Genomic DNA, 15,674 nt, shown 5'->3' with positions numbered 1-15,674 from the left:
GAGACCACCATGGACCAAGTTGAATGTTTGTTACCTTGCTTGTAGCCCTCTCACCAAGGGCTTGGATAGCCCGGGATGCTGGGTTTCTCAGGGGAAGGTGGTCTGGAAAAAATCACGCACATCAAGCCTGCTTTGCAGTTGGACTTCATGGTCTGTTGCTAGAAGAACTGGAAATCCCAGTTTTTATGGGACTCATTTGTTGGCTGTTTGCAAACAATTCCTATCAGGACTCTCATTTCCTTGTTGGAACCTGCAGCTGTCCAGATTTGAGTCCCAAAGGTGCTTTTTCCGAAGGGCAGCTGGACTTTCTCGGTTTTTGCTTTGAAAATGTTTTGCTTCTCGTCCAAGAAGCTCCTTCGGTTCTGATATTTCCCACCAGACAGCTAGAACTGAATAAGCTTCTTGGATAAGAAGGGAAATGTTTTCAAAGGAAAAATCTTTTAAAAATTAAACTCAATATATTCCAGAGCTGGCCTGTTCACCTGCCTGTGGCTTTGCGGCAACCCTTAAATTTGGTTTGGAGGTTATGAGACTAGAGCAGCCAAATTAATGTTGAGAACATGACAATATCCAACATAGAGTTGATAGAGCCCCTCCACACCATACACCAGGCAGGATGATTGCCTCTTGAGCTGCTTTCTAATTCGTAGAATAATGACTTTCCTGACCTTGGCACCACCTGTGAGAGACTTAGCTGTAAGAGAACAGCTGGACAGCATAATTTACCTACTTGAACTGTGAATGTAAACCTTTACTGACTTTTGCTTAACAAACAACTTTTACTAGAAAGACTACTTACAAACACATGAAAGAGATGGATGAAGACCAGGAAAAGGTTCTTTCCATGTTGAAACCAATATGTGAAACCATTCTTTCAGCTTGTGATAAAATAAGACCTAGAATAAAAGATCAAGTCGCCAGCTTAGATACACAAATCCAAACTTTGACTACAACCAAAGAACCAACAATGCAGAAGATAACAGAAGAAGTGGGACAATCAAATATTAAGACAGAGGACTCAATTGACCAACAAATACAGCTCATGGGAAATCCAGAAAAGGGACAACACTGAAAAACGAAATGACTTTCTATATAAATCAGAAGAAATTTGAGAAAGAAGAACAGATTGAATCGAAAACAAATATATCAGAGCAAGCATGGGGGACTGGAATAACAAGGAGACAATTTAATGAATACAAATGGGCTAGTCCTTCCAGAAAACTGGCAATTAAATAGTCTCCTTTATTTCAAATAACATATATAAGAATAGAGGGAGATCTATTTGACGATCTAAAAACACTGATATGGAAGCCTAGTTGGCAAAGGAAGAAAGCCAGAATAAGGTTGAAGAAAATTGGGGTTTTGACTTATTAGAGGGGATTTCATATTATCAATTAGAGGGTTAAAGGAAGATGTTGAGAAGGGGAATTTTGGTCATTAGATTTCAAATACTTGGAAAAGTTGAAAATAAGGATTTTATGTGTTTAATATTTAAAATTGTTAAACAGAAATATTAGACAAGACACAGAAATTAAAGGGCTGGAGATAAAAGGCAAAACATATAAAGCAAAAATGTTTAAAAATATGTCAGATAGATGCTGGAAATGTAAACATAACTCAGGCACATATTATCATGCTTGGTGGCCATGTGGCAAAGCTAAGACCTTTTGGAAAAAGATACACGCTTGGTTAGAAAAAAGGGTGGGAGAACATATTGAGTTTAAACCTGAACTTTTATTAGGTATAATGCCAGAAAAGATTAATAAACAAAGTCTATATTTGATTCTATATGTCACAACAGCAGCAAGAATAATGTTTGCGCAATATTGGAAAAATGAAGGACTACCACCAGAGGAAGGAATAATCAAAAAAATATTGGAATGCGCAGAGATGGACAGATTAACTATGAGATTGAAAGATAAAGAAGACACAGAATGTTACCAGATCTGGGATTGATTTTATAATTGGCTAGAGGAAAGAACTAAGGATTAGGAACTGAATATATATTAGCATTTTTGAATCCAGACAGCACGCTGGTTGAAAAATTAATAAAATAAAAATAAAAATTAATATATGTATGTGAGAGAAAATTAATAAAATCTTAAAAAAGAAAAAGAAAATAATTTTGTCACAGTATAAAACACAGCTGGGCTTCTCACAGCTGATATCTGTCAAGGTTGCAAAGTCTCATTTATAGCCCATACTGAGAGCTTGAAAGAGAGAGGGGTGTCTGTGGCTTCAGAGGAATGTGGGGAAGAGCAGGCCGAGGCAGGCCATGGCCTTTCAGGATTGGGACAGGATGAACACGAGAAACAGAGGTCAGGGGATGAGCAACGGCCACCCCTTCCTGATCCTAGAGCACAGAGAGTGGAGAGAAGGAGGCAACAACGCAGGCAGGCTCAATTACGTGGGAGAACACCCTGCCCCTCTCCACAAGGCACACCTGGAGACTGAGACTTAAGGAGACGTTTGTCGTGAACAAACACTGATTTCCTGGAGTTTTGTGTGCTGTTGCTGATCTTGGAAACAACTCTCCGATCTCTTGTTCTGTGTTGTGATTTCTGCTTGGAAAACCTGAAACTCTGACCATTGGATTGGCTGACAAACGTGATTTGGTGTTCAAAGACCTCAGATTGAATTTTGGCTTCTCTTCTGAAACTGCTCAGGCAAGCTTGTATTTCCTTTTTTTTTAATGTTTCACTGATTTTCTAATTTTACATTTAAGTATTTAAAAAGCAATGTGCTGAACTTGCCAAAAGACCCGGGCAGCAAATGTTGCACAGGCACGTTGCATCAAAGGCAGGAACTTTGCACTCCTTCCTGCTCCCCAACTACACCATCTCAACTAGGTAAGTAAGATATTATTTGCAAATAGGGGCTTCCTGTTCCGGTTTTCTGCGTAGCAGTTGGAGAATCTGAAACGTCGGATCCTCCGGCTGAAATTTCTTTTTGCTGGGGACCCTAGGGGGCCAGAATCCACCCTGGAGGGGTGGACTGAAGGAAGGAAATCCCAGGGACTTAGGAGAGATGGCGGTCTCTCTGAACAGTTCAGGAGAAGCCTCCCAGAAACCAATGGAAGAAAAGGCTGGCCAACGCCCTGTCCAGTCATAGCTGAACCAAAGGGAAGTCACAAGCGATTAAACTAAGCAAATAGCAAAGCAGCATGCTTGAATCTGGGTAAGAATATTGATTTTCTCTATCCTACCTACTTTCCTGAAGAAGAAAATCCCCAAAATAAGAGTTCTCCGAAGAAGGAAATGGGGAGGGGGACTTTGTTCCTTCTCCCTCACTTGGGCAGCGAAATTTGCTATTTTAGAGAAGGAAAATAACTAGAAAGACATGAAAAATGAGCAAATGCTGACCCCTGCTGATGCAGGAGAATTTTTTCTTTTCTTTTTCTCCCCCTTTGAACTCTTAAGCTTTGAATACACCTGTTTAAAGAAATTGGATAACACAGCTGAAGCAATGAATACTCTACAAAAGGAAACGTGATGAGCGACAACAATTCCAAAGGACAATTACTTTAAACTACATAGAAATTCACAACAACTTTGAAAACATGAACCAACATATTTCCAACCTAATTTCACTCCAAGAAATCTCTCAAAATACAGTAGAGATGACTCAAAGAACCTCTGAATATAGAGACTTGAACCTTATAAACCACACATTTCACAAAAGGAAACATGATAAGCAGCAAAAATTTCAAAGGACAATGACTTTAAACCACCAGGAAATGCAGAAGAAATTTGAATGCATGAATCAACTTATTTTCAATTTAATTTCACTTCAAGAATGTTCTCAGGAAAATATAACAGAGATGATTAAATATAATTTTGAGGATGGAAATTTGGAGATGGAATCACATAGAATAAAGAGTTATGATTTAATCCAAATGGGAAACAACTTTGAAGATAAGGAAGAGATTGAGAAAAAATTCCCTGTAGGGAAACAAAGGATGATGAAACAGCAGGGAAAGGATGGAATATTTCAGAAAGAATATTTCAAAAAGAAACATTTGTTTGAATATAGCTAAGAAATGGGAAAATTTTTAATATACTACTCTTAGAGGGAAATTTTTCTTTCTTTTCTTCCTCCAAATCAATATAATTGTGTTTTTTCTCTTTGTTTTTTTGTTTGTTTTTGTTTTTTCTATTCTTCTGAGTTGAACTGATGTAAATAAAAGCAAATGTTTAGCTACTTAAATGTGATGATAAGAAAAATATAAAAACAATGTGTTTTGAAATTAAAGCATAAGAGGGTCTATATGGAAAAAACAGAAATAAATTCACTAATGTAAATATAATGGAATGTTGAAATGATTGTTATTTGTAAGAACATCTAGAATTTGGAGGGAGAAACAAGCTGTTCTCTTTTTTGTTGTTATTGTTTCTTTTTACTTTTTTAACTTATTGATTGGGAATTATAAAAGCATGAGAGGGTTTGCCTGGAAAAAAAACAGCATGAAATCCACCAAAATAAATATAGTTAAGTGTTAAAAAAGATTGTTGCTGGTAAAAGTATTTAGAATTTTGGGGGAGAAATAAGCTGAAATAAATATGGTGACAGGATTTATGATAAGGCAACTAAAACGATACACAGGAGTACCAATACTATATATTTAACTGTTGTTAAGCAAACAGAACTGTCTTAATGTAATGTTTTGCAAAGAAAGATGTGTTGGAGAAAGGGGAAATCAAATGTAATTAACATATGGAATATAGATTATAGAATTTGTTAAGGACTGTTTTATAAATGTTACCCAGACAACATTCTGTTTTATAATGATTTATGTTATGTTAAAAAATTTCAATAAAATATTGAATTAAAAAAAAGATATTATTTGCAAATAGGATATCGAAGTATGACTCAAGGAAATTTTCCCTGCATGGAGGGAGTAATGGTTTGTTTCACTTTGTTTTACTTTTCAAATTGCTGTAGGGAAGAAATGATGATTAGAAAAAGGCAGGAAGTTATTTTTATTAGGAAGAATTCATTTATCCCATGCTAGATCTTTGGGAGCTTAGTACCACCAGCACAGAACATTTGCTTTTCTGAAACTTCATTCAAATTCAATTCCTGATAGGGGCATTTGGAAAAAAAATGCTATTTATTAAATTTATATGCTGACTATCTCACCAGGATGACTCTGAAGTCAACTGTGAATCCATGCACAGTGGGACCATTAAGCCCATTTTTTCCACTTTATCAAAAAGGAGACTGATTTACTTTATCAAATCCCTTTAAATTAACTTCGGCCCTTACAATTGCTAGCAACCCTGGCTCTCAATTATTATGAGAGGCTATTGTATTGTGAAAAAGAAAGGAAAAATCCGTATTGAATTGCTTTAACACACTGCATTTAAAAGTTGATATATCCAAAAAGAAAAACAAAAAAACAAAAACCTCACAAAGAAAAATAACAGAAGGAAAAGTCCAAGAAACAGAAATGGTTCATCCAATGGAAAAGTGAATTATACATTAGCTCAGAAGAAACAAAGTTTCGGAAACAATAACGACAAAGAACAACAGATTTGTTCCAGGTTCAAACAAGCCACATTAAAAAAAATGAAAGACACCAACTCAGCCCTAAACGTCAGCTGACGTTATGTGTCAGGAAGTGTTCCCAAAAGCACGTTAAGTCCTTGCATAGATCTTCCATATTCTTTGTACATTTCAGTTAAGAATCTCTTCTCTTTCTCTCACTCACTCACCCATAATGTCTTCTATTTTGAAAATGCTGTTAGAGAAATGCCTAGTTTATAATGTTATTATAGAAAAGTAAAAAGTTGAGGTTCAATGTTAATGCTTCCTTCTACTCCAGCAACAGAGGAAGTCAGAAGTCAGTGCCTTTTCTTTTTTCCTTCTCCCCCTCACTTTTCCCTTTTTCTCTCACCCTTCGCTCGCAAAAGCCCCCCCACTCACTCACACTTTGCTCACAAAAGTCTCCAGTCACACTCACTCCTCCGTCTCTTTCAAAGGCACCTCGTTCAGTCTCTGCCCCGCTCACTCCGTCTCTTTCAAAGGCCTCTTGCTTGCTCGCTTACTTACTGCCCCATTGCTTCCAAATGCCATTTGCTCATTCACTCACTCACTGCCCCGTCGTTTCTAAATGCTTTGAAACACCACTTGCTCGCTCACTTACTGAGTTTGGAAGTGACGGGACAGTAAGTGAAGGAGTGCCGGGGCCAGAGGCCATCAGCTATTTGGCGCGGGAGACGCCGGGTGGCCCAATGCAGCACTCTGTGGCTGGGGCGTCTTCAGCTGGTGTCAGGGACGGTGCCGGAGGCTGTCAGCTGTTCAGCACCGGAGACCGCTGCCACGAGGAACACAGCTCTGGGTCGGGGTTCGGAGCAGCTCTGGGTGGGGGCTCAGCATGGGCTGTGGCGTGGCAACTGCAGGGAGGGGAATCCCCTTGGCATGTGGCTCCATGCCACAGGTGTGGGGGTGCAAAGGACAGGCGGCGACGCTATGGCAAGAGGGGGTTCTTACAGATACAGGCATCGCTCCCACTGACAGCACCTCTGAGTTCCGGCACCTTTAAAAAAAAAAGCCCTGAGTACAAATCTGGTCACCTCTACGGGGTGACTTTTCAGTCCTTTTAGGGGCCCCCAACAACTGGACATGGAAGACGAGAGCCGTCCTCCAAGCGTCCATAGCGGCCACGATGGCAAACCGGAAGAATAAATGAAATATCATTATTACACAGTAATAGGCTTGTACTCAGAGCTTGTAAGATGTTAGGCCAGACCTGGATGTTTTATGGCTTGCCCCAGGCCACATCCAGCCCTTTGGCTGTCCTTGTCCAGCCTGTGTGAGGTCAATCAGAAATTAGAAATCAAATGTAAATAAGTGTACACCATGCACACAGTACAACTGCATTGCTTTTATTTTTAAAATGCTTTTTTAAAAATATACATATGTGTGAGGGTGTCTATGCACAGTCACAGGCCTTTTGATTTGAGTCTCCACACCATTGCCAGTTTCTCATGTAGCCCCTTGAGAAAATTAATTGCCCACCCCTGTGTTAGATTATTGAAAGATAACCTTTTGTGTTTTTCCGTGTTTGGCAGGACTCTCCTTTGCTAGCAGTCTCCTGCAGGTGCCACAATGGATCTTATCCTGGATTATGCAGATACTTATATTTTGACACCTTATGTTTATCCAGTAACCTGGCCGGAAGACAATGCTTTTCGGCAGATTATAAGCCTCTCTGTTATAACAAACCTGGGGGAATTTACCATATATCTTCTGTTTGCCACTCTCAGCTACTATCTGCTTTTTGATCACAAGTTAAAGAAGCATCCTCAGTTTTTAGAGGTGAGTGGGGTACATCAATGTGGCAGAGCTGCTGTTTCCTTTGTTGTTGTTGTTGTTGTTGTTGTTGTTAATTGCGGAGTCGTGTCCGACCCATCGCGACCCTATAGACAATGTTCCTCCAGGCCTTCTCTACCATCTTCTGGAGTCCATTTAAGCTCAGCTGTTTCCTTTAATGACATTTAATTACTCACAAGGGGTCTTATCTAAAGAACCCTAACTCTATCATGCTGTGAATTGTGCCGTGTTTAAGCCTCTTCTTAAATTTGTGAATGAAAATGTTACAGCTATAAAGCAGAATGAAAACCTTGGGAGAGAGGAATTTTTCTCCTGGCTATATCTCTACAGTACTTTTATATTTCATCTTTTCTTTCCTGATTTAGTTAGCCTCATCTTATTGAGGAGTCCTTTTAGCTGGAATTTGACCAATTTTTTTTTTCCATTTTGGAGGATGATGCATTCATACAATATGTAGAATTGTGAGGTGATGTTGCATGGTGAACAATTAAGCAGAATTGCCGCAGATTCATCCACTAGCTTTAGGGAAGCACTTTTCCTGATGTTTGGTGGGGAGTGTGAGGTCTATGCCAGGCTCCTTCCAGCCTTGGCAGCTTTAAGACCTGTGGACTTCAACTCCCAGCATTTCCCAGGCAGTTGTAAGTTGCAGTCCACAAGTCTTAAAGTTGCCAACTTTAGGACTGGGTGATTTTAAAAGGCCTTTTGACCCATTGTCTGCTTTTGTGTTCAGAATCAAGTGCAGCGGGAAATAAAGCTCTCCCTCTCAGCTATAGTATGGATCAGCATTTCCACCGTGGCCATCTTTTTTGCTGAGGTCAGAGGCTACAGCAAACTCTACAGTAACATTGGGGATTCTTCCTATGGTAAGCACCCCTGTTTGGCACGCCCTCCAGAACTGACCCCTCTGTCCCTTTTTATCTCCTAGCTTACAATTCTACATAACTGCAGGAGATTTTGCAATCCCAAAATATATCCTGGCCCTGATTATGCAAAGTAAAGTGGTTTAGAAGTGGACTTGTGTGGTGCAATTTAACTGCCACTTTCTGGAGTACATTGGTTTAGGGAAAGATATTTTAAATTATGTCTGCTACTTTATGGTAAATTTAGGGTTGGGAATTTAAGGTTTTGGAATGTAAAGTGCTGGTTAGCATTGAAGAAAATCCCCTATAATTATGATTTAATCACAAACACAGTGTTATTGAATTTGTTAATAGCTTGCCCAACCATTTTGTTGTTGTTGTTAGTTGTGAAGTTGTGTCCGACCCAATGTGACCTCATGCACAACGTTCCTCCAGGCCTTCCTGTCCTCTACCATCTTCTGGAGTCCATTTAAGCTCACGCCTACTGCTTCAGTGACTCCATCCAGCCACCTTATTCTCTGTCGTCCCCTTCTTCTCTTGCCCTCCACCTTTCCCAGCATTAGGCTCTTCTCCAGTGAGTCCTTCCTTCTCATTAGATGGCCAAAGTATTTGAGTTTTAGCTTCAGGATCTGGCCTTCTAAAGAGCAGTCAGGGTTGATCTCCTCTAGGACTGACCGGTTTGATCGCCTTGCAGTCCAAGGGACTCGCAGGAGTCTTCTCCAGCACCATAGTTCAAAGGCCTCAATTCTTTGGCGCTCAGCCTTTCTTATGGTCCAGCTTTCACTGCCATACATTGCAACTGGGAAGACCATAGCCTTGACTATACACACTTTTGTTGGCAGGGTAATGTCTCTGCTTTTTAGTGTGCTGTCTAGATTTGCCATGGCTTTCCTCCCCAGGAGCAAGTGTCTTTTAATTTCTTGGCTGCAGTCCCCATCTGCAGTGATCTTGGAGCCCAGGAAAATAAAATCTGTCACTACCTCCATTTCTTCCCCATCTATTTCCCCTATCTAATTGAGAGGGCCAGATGCCATGATCTTGGTTTTCTTAATGTTAAGTTTCAACCCAACTTTTGCCCTCTCCTTCTTCACCTGCAACAAGAGGCTCTTTAGTTCTTCTTCACTTTCTGCCATTAGAGTGGTATCATCTGCATATCTTAGGTTGTTGATATTTCTCCCGGCAATCTTAATTCCAAATTTTGATTCATCTAGCCCTGCCTTTCTCATGATGTGCTCTGCATATAAGTTAAACAGGCAGGGCGACAGTATAAAGCCGTGCCGGACTCATTTCCCAATTTTGAACCAATCAGTGGTTCTGTGTCCAGTTCTCACTGTTGCTTCTTGACCCGCATATAGGTTTCTCAAGAGACAAATAAGGTGGTCTGGTACTCCCATCTCTTTAAGAACTTGCCACAATTTGTTGTGATCCATACAATCAAATGCTTTAGCATGGTCAATGAAGCAGTAGAAGATGTTTTTCTGGAACTCCCTAGTTTTCTCCATGATCCAGCGTATGTTGGCAGTTTGATCTCTAGTTCCTCTGCCTCTTTGAAATCCTGCCTGCACTTCTGGTAGTTCTTGATCCATATAGTGCTGGAGTCTAGCTTGTAGGATTTTAAGCATAACTTTACTAGCATGTGAAATGAGTGCAATGGCGTGATAGTTTGAACATTCTTTGGCACTGCCTTTCTTTGGAATTGGAATGTAAACTATTTGTCACCTCTACTGTATATTCTTCTGCTTCATTGACTATGCTGAAGCCTTTGATTGTGTGGATCATAACAATCTCTGGCAAGTTCTTAAAGAGAGGGGCATACCAGACCATCTTATTTGTCTCTTGAGAAACCTATATGTGGGCCAAGAAGCAACAGTGAGAACTGGACATATGACTATTGTTTGCGCAGCGGCAGTCTCTGGGTTGACCAGGAGCTGTAAATAAGCCTGAGCGAGATCCAGCTTGGCAAAAATGCCCCCTCCCTGGAGTGATGCTAGGATGCTGCTAATTGTGGGTACTGGGTATGCATGGGGGTTCAATGATTTATTGATTGTGCATTTATAATCAGCGCAGATCCTGACGTCACTGTTTGCCTTGAGCGGGGTGACAATTGGGGTCTCCCACTCTGCCCCCTCTACCGGGTGCAGAACCCCCTGCGCAAATAGCTTGTCAAGTTCCCGCTCAATTTTATGTTTAAGGGCGAACGGTACTCTCCTGGGCTTAATTCTGATTGGTTGAACGTTGGGGTTCAATTTGAATGCAATCGGTGGACTTGTGTATTTTCCTAGCATTCCATCGAATATGTCAGCAAATGCCTTGCACACGGATTCGATGCTGGGCATCTGAGTCTGTGTCTGGTGAATTCCCACGATGCGGATTCCCAGTGCTTTGAACCAGCTTAACCCTAACAAGCTGGTTCTCTGTCCCTTGACCACTAGAACGTCCAAGGGCGCCTGGAACCCCCTGTACCTCACAGAGAAATGGCCTCCCCCCAGACTTGTATCGGGGTATTCTGGAAATCAGTAAGGGTAATGCTATATGGCCTCAAGGGAACCTGCTGGCCGCTCCGACTGTAGATGAGCTTATAAGTCTCATGTGAAATGACTGAGATGGCAGAGCCTGATCCAGATCCATTTTACATGGAACCCCTTTGAGGTGCACCTGTAGCTTAATTTTGGGGGTGAGGGATTGAGAACCCCCCGTGTTACAAACCGCCCATCTGCTCTTGGTATAGCTGATAGGCACTCTGTGCTTCGGACCCCCAGTACCTGCTGGCAGGTGAGTTTCAGTGTTCACCTCGTGTAGCGCGTCTCTGCTCCGGCTCCGGCAGATGGACGCGATGTGTCCCGTCTTGCCGCACACTCGGCATTTGGCCCCCCGGAATTTGCAGGTAGAACGGTGATGGTTCCCCCCGCAACCAGCACATTTTTGTCAGGACATGCAGCTTTTGCACCCAGAGCATCTCTTGTCCTGGTTGTTGGCGGCTGGTGTTGATGCTGGTCGTTGTCCTTTTGTGCTTCCGTGCCGTCTGGACGGATGGGGGGGGTCGTAGATGAACCGCATCTACTTCGGCCGCTAATTCGTCCTCGCTGGTTCCTTCTTCCTCATGCGTCTGATGGATGGCGCTCCCCTGGCTGCTGCGGCTGGCGTCGGACGTCTCTGGCTTCTCAGCTAGCTCCCAGGCCAATACCTCTTCTTGTAGTCTCTTGAGGATTAGACCCGGTCTGGCAAGCAGCTTTTGTCTCAATTTTCGGTCTCTGAGCCTGCAAACAATTCTGTCCCGCAATCTCCTCTCTAAATTGTTGAAGTTGCATAGGCGAGCCGCCTGCCTGACTGCAGCCATGAATGCAGACCCTGACTCCCCCAGCCGCTGGTTCCTTTTTTTGAATTCGAATGTCCATGCTACTTCCGACATGTGTGGGTTAAAATGCTGATTTAATTTGTCCATAAGGTCATCATACTTCACCGCCCTGATGGCTGTAGGCGCGCACAGGCCCACGGCTAATTGATAAATGTCCTTCCCACATGTGCTGAGCAGGGTGGCTGCCTTGATCCTGTCCTCAGTAATATTATTAGTGATGAAGTAAAATTCTAGCTGCCCCACGAATGCCTCCCACTCTTCGGGACGAGCACTATTAAAAGTGGGGGCTACACTGACCGGTGCCGTGGGAGCTTGACTGACCTGGGAGCTGGACCTGCCTGAGCAATTTGAGCCTGACCGTCCTGGGACATCTCATGCGTTCCTTCCGTTCTGTTCTGATGCAGGTGGTGATTTTCCAGTCATTTGGGATTCCTACCACCTTTCAGAACAAAATCCCACCTTCGTCGCCAGTTGATAAGTTGGGTTCCGGAATCAGAGATGACACAGGTTCAGGAGCTAAGTTGTTTATTGAGGAACATGGCCGAACTGGGGAACAAAGGATTTCAGCCTTCATTTATACCTGGCCAGGTAACTGCCTGGCCAATGGGTTAAAATCCAGGCGTCCCGCCGGCTGGTCAGCCAATCCCTTTAAATCCGGCTCTCCCGCCGAACGCTGTCTCTTTGTTCTGGCTTCCCGCTGAACGCTGTTCTTGCTTGCTGTTCCTGCGCGGAGCTGTCCAGCTCCACGCCTCCTTAATTCACTGGCCCACACGTGTATGCAAAACCTGCATACACTACAGTCAGGCAATACAACGTCCCAATATTTGTGCAAATTTTTAATACCTTTGGATGGAAAAGCGATACCATTCAAGCTGTTGCCTGCTCAGTTGAGAGTTTCATGTTCTTTTCAAATGTTGCAGGTCTCTGATTTTTCTTAAGATTCCTTAGAAACACAGAACGGAGCATGGCTCTGCTCTCTCTTTTCACAGGAAAAAAAAAGGAAATCTGGAAGCTCCTTTTCCAATTAAAAGATTAGCAGTGTCAGGGTTCCGACAGATTCAAAGGCATCAGCTTTCATGAGCTGCAGCTCACTTTGTCAGAGGATGAAAAGTACATCTGACAAAAGCCTGTGAATCAAATAGATTAGTCAGAAAATTCCTGATTTTTTTGCTCCTGTAGACCAACATGACACATCACTTACATTATCTACAGTGGTGTTTCTCAAACTGGACAACTTTAGGACATGTGGACTTCAACTCGCAGAAATCTATACTGGCTGGGGATTTCTGGAAGTTGAAGTCCACATGTTTTAAAGTTGCACAGTTGGAGAAACATTGATCTACCAGAAATGGAAGTAGTCTTAAGGAATCCTTTTTTTTTCATTATGGGGAGATCTCCACCGTTGCCTCTTTACTGCCAAAATTTATCCCAAAATAGTTCCCAGAATAGGAGGACAGCTACGTAAATTCTGACAGTGACATAACTTATTTTCCTCCTGTTAAGTAGGATCAGAATAAGGAAAAAGAAATATGTCCATAACTTTAAGCCATGCCCACCCACCTGAAAATCTTCCATTCCTGCCTGGCTTGCACTTTGACTGTTGTGTTCTTAGATTTGGTACATGCCAATGTTGCTCAAGTAGATAACAGATACAAACATTGCCAATAGACTTGACAAATGTCTTTGTTCTTGTGACTTGGATCTGCTGGAATTCTTTCAGTCCCTAATTTTCTTCCCTCCTTATCTAGGATGGTTTGGCATCGTCTTCAGCATGTTTTCATTTCTGTTCTTCACCGATATGTGCATTTACTGGGTTCATCGGTTTGTTCACCACAAGCTGTTATATAAGGTAAGGTCAATAATTGGCAGGCAAGACTGTCTCCTCACACTTAGGACTGTCACAGCATCCCCAAGTTATGAAATCAAAATTCAGGTGCTTGGAAACTGTCATGTCCTGCTGAGGGTTGCAATGATTAGCTTAACTACAGCAAAAATGATGGTAAAATCAGGTACACATCCTTAACAACCATCTAGTGGAAAGTCTAGCCCTAATTGTGGTAATAAGTGGAGGACCGCCAGTAGGCTACTTTTGTAGCTGGTGGAGACCTCATCAAAATGAAGTCAAAATGTTATGATCTGTTTCTCTCTTCATTCTAAGGATCTGATCCTTTTCTCTCTTCCGCAGCGTTTACACAAACCCCACCACACATGGAAGATCCCAACTCCATTTGCCAGCCATGCTGTTCACCCCCTGGATGGTTGCATTCATAGCCTCCCTTTTCATATCTATCCATTCCTTTTTCCGCTTCATAAAGTGGTCTATTTGGGCGTCATTGTCTTCACCAGCATCTGGTCAGCTTCCATTCACAACGCAGACTATCCTGTTCCTAATCTGCTGAAACCCATCGTCAACAGAGCAGCCTATCACACTGATCACCACTTGTTCCTCAATTACAATTATGGCCAATACTTTACCCTCTGGGATAGAATTGGGGGCTCTTATAAAAACCCCTCTTCTTTTGAAGGTGAGGGGCTGCATGCATATTTGAAAAAGGTGGCGGACGGCCCTGAGGAGGAGAAACTACAAGGAGGCGATGAAGCGAAAAATAAATAGCAACTGCTTGTAAGGAAGAAATGCTGTGGTTTTATGGTTAAGGTGCTGGTTAAGCGCTGGGCTGGCTTCTCCATTCCCAGCCATGGAAATTTACCTGGTGACTGGATTTTCCTTTTCTTTTTAGCCCAACCTACTTCACAGGTTTGTTGCTGGGAGGGAGGCGTGGAAGGTGGAAGAAGATGACGGAGCTCCTGAAGGAAAGACGGCATATGAATCCAACCACTAACTAAATAATTAGAATGAAAAGAAGATCAAAGAAGTGGAAAAGAGAGAGAAAAAACTTTATTACACTACCACTGGAGAGCAGAGAAATTTGCTTGAGATTTACAACACCCTCTGGGCCTGCCAATTAAATGCAACTCAGCCGTTTTTTGTAAAAAATAAAATAGGGGGGACTCTAAAGGACTAAAATGGACAGTCCCATGCAGGAGAGGTTTTTTTTAAAGTTAAGACTTTATTGTAATATAAAATACATTCCTTGCTCTTTTTCCCTCTGATTTGTAAGGTAAAATATAAAAAACCCAGTGACTTCCATCTCTTTTCAGTACAGTAGTATACAAAGCATAGTAAAATATACAAAGTAGAATACAAAGTATACAAAATATACAAAGGAGAGAAACAACCTGGAATTAATGAGAAACTTCCTAACAGTGAGAACAATTAACCAGTGGAACGTCTTTCCTTCAGAAGTTGTGGATGCTCCAACACTCCAGGCTCTTAAGAAATGACTGGACAGCCATTTGTCTGAAATGGTGTAGGTTTTCTTGCTTGAGCAAGGGGTTGGACTAGAAGACCTCCAAGGTCCCTTCCAGCTTTATTCTGTTTGAAATATAGTTAAAGCCTCTACTTTTTGCTTTGCATATCTGATACATCCCAACCCCTTCTACAACAATAAACTTACTATATAATCCTCAAAATCTAAGATTAAATTTTCAATTTTGTATGTCTTTTTTCAAGCATAAAGTCCATAAGATGGCAGCACGTTCACACGCAGCGGCTCTGAGCTCCTGGTACTGGTGTGTGGTGCTTGGATTAATGTGTGTATGGATGAATGTGCACAGTGTAGTGCAAGGGGCTAAATTAGCCTACACACGTATAGAGCTGTTAAACATCGGGCTTGCAAGGCAATCTGGAATTACCAGCGATTTTCAGCAGTCCCATAACATACTGAACTGCATAGCGAGGCCTCCAGGATCTCCATGGATTGTCTTTGGGCCGGGGAGGAGACAACGTAAGTGAAAGAGAAAGGAGTTAAAGCAAAAACGTGGCTGCAGGGCTTGAATTCTGATTCAACTTAGAAAGCAGCCTCATAGACCAGCATTGCTGAGTCTTCTTCTGAGCAATGCCAGATCCTCGTCCATAAAATTGACGAATTACAGCTGCAGTTGGCAGCAAGCAGGCTTCTCCGTGAATACTGTGTGATGGTTGTCACGGAGACCTGGCTACATCCAGATGTACCGAATACAGCAGTGGAGCTGACAAGGCGAGTCATTGACTGCTCTGACAGAGA

The 15,674-nt window shown here is 42.1% G+C and overlaps 1 protein-coding gene across 1 annotated transcript; it reads left to right on the top strand.

Moving 5' to 3' along the window:
* Window positions 1-7,110: 7,110 nt before the first annotated feature.
* On the top strand, window positions 7,111-15,081 carry LOC310643712 (lathosterol oxidase-like; the record flags this gene model as incomplete). Its single annotated transcript, XM_083368234.1, has 4 exons — window positions 7,111-7,320; window positions 8,066-8,198; window positions 13,299-13,399; window positions 13,736-15,081. 4 exons carry the CDS (start codon window positions 7,111-7,113, stop codon window positions 14,162-14,164), a joined length of 873 nt encoding a protein of 290 aa, XP_083224360.1. The 3' UTR covers window positions 14,165-15,081.
* Between the last annotated feature and the right edge of the window lie 593 nt (window positions 15,082-15,674).

The sequence above is a fragment of the Vipera ursinii genome, assembly GCF_947247035.1.
Source record: "Vipera ursinii genome assembly, chromosome: 8".
NCBI classification, from domain to species: Eukaryota; Metazoa; Chordata; class Lepidosauria; order Squamata; family Viperidae; genus Vipera; species Vipera ursinii.
This window is presented reverse-complemented; position numbering and strand designations above follow the sequence as displayed.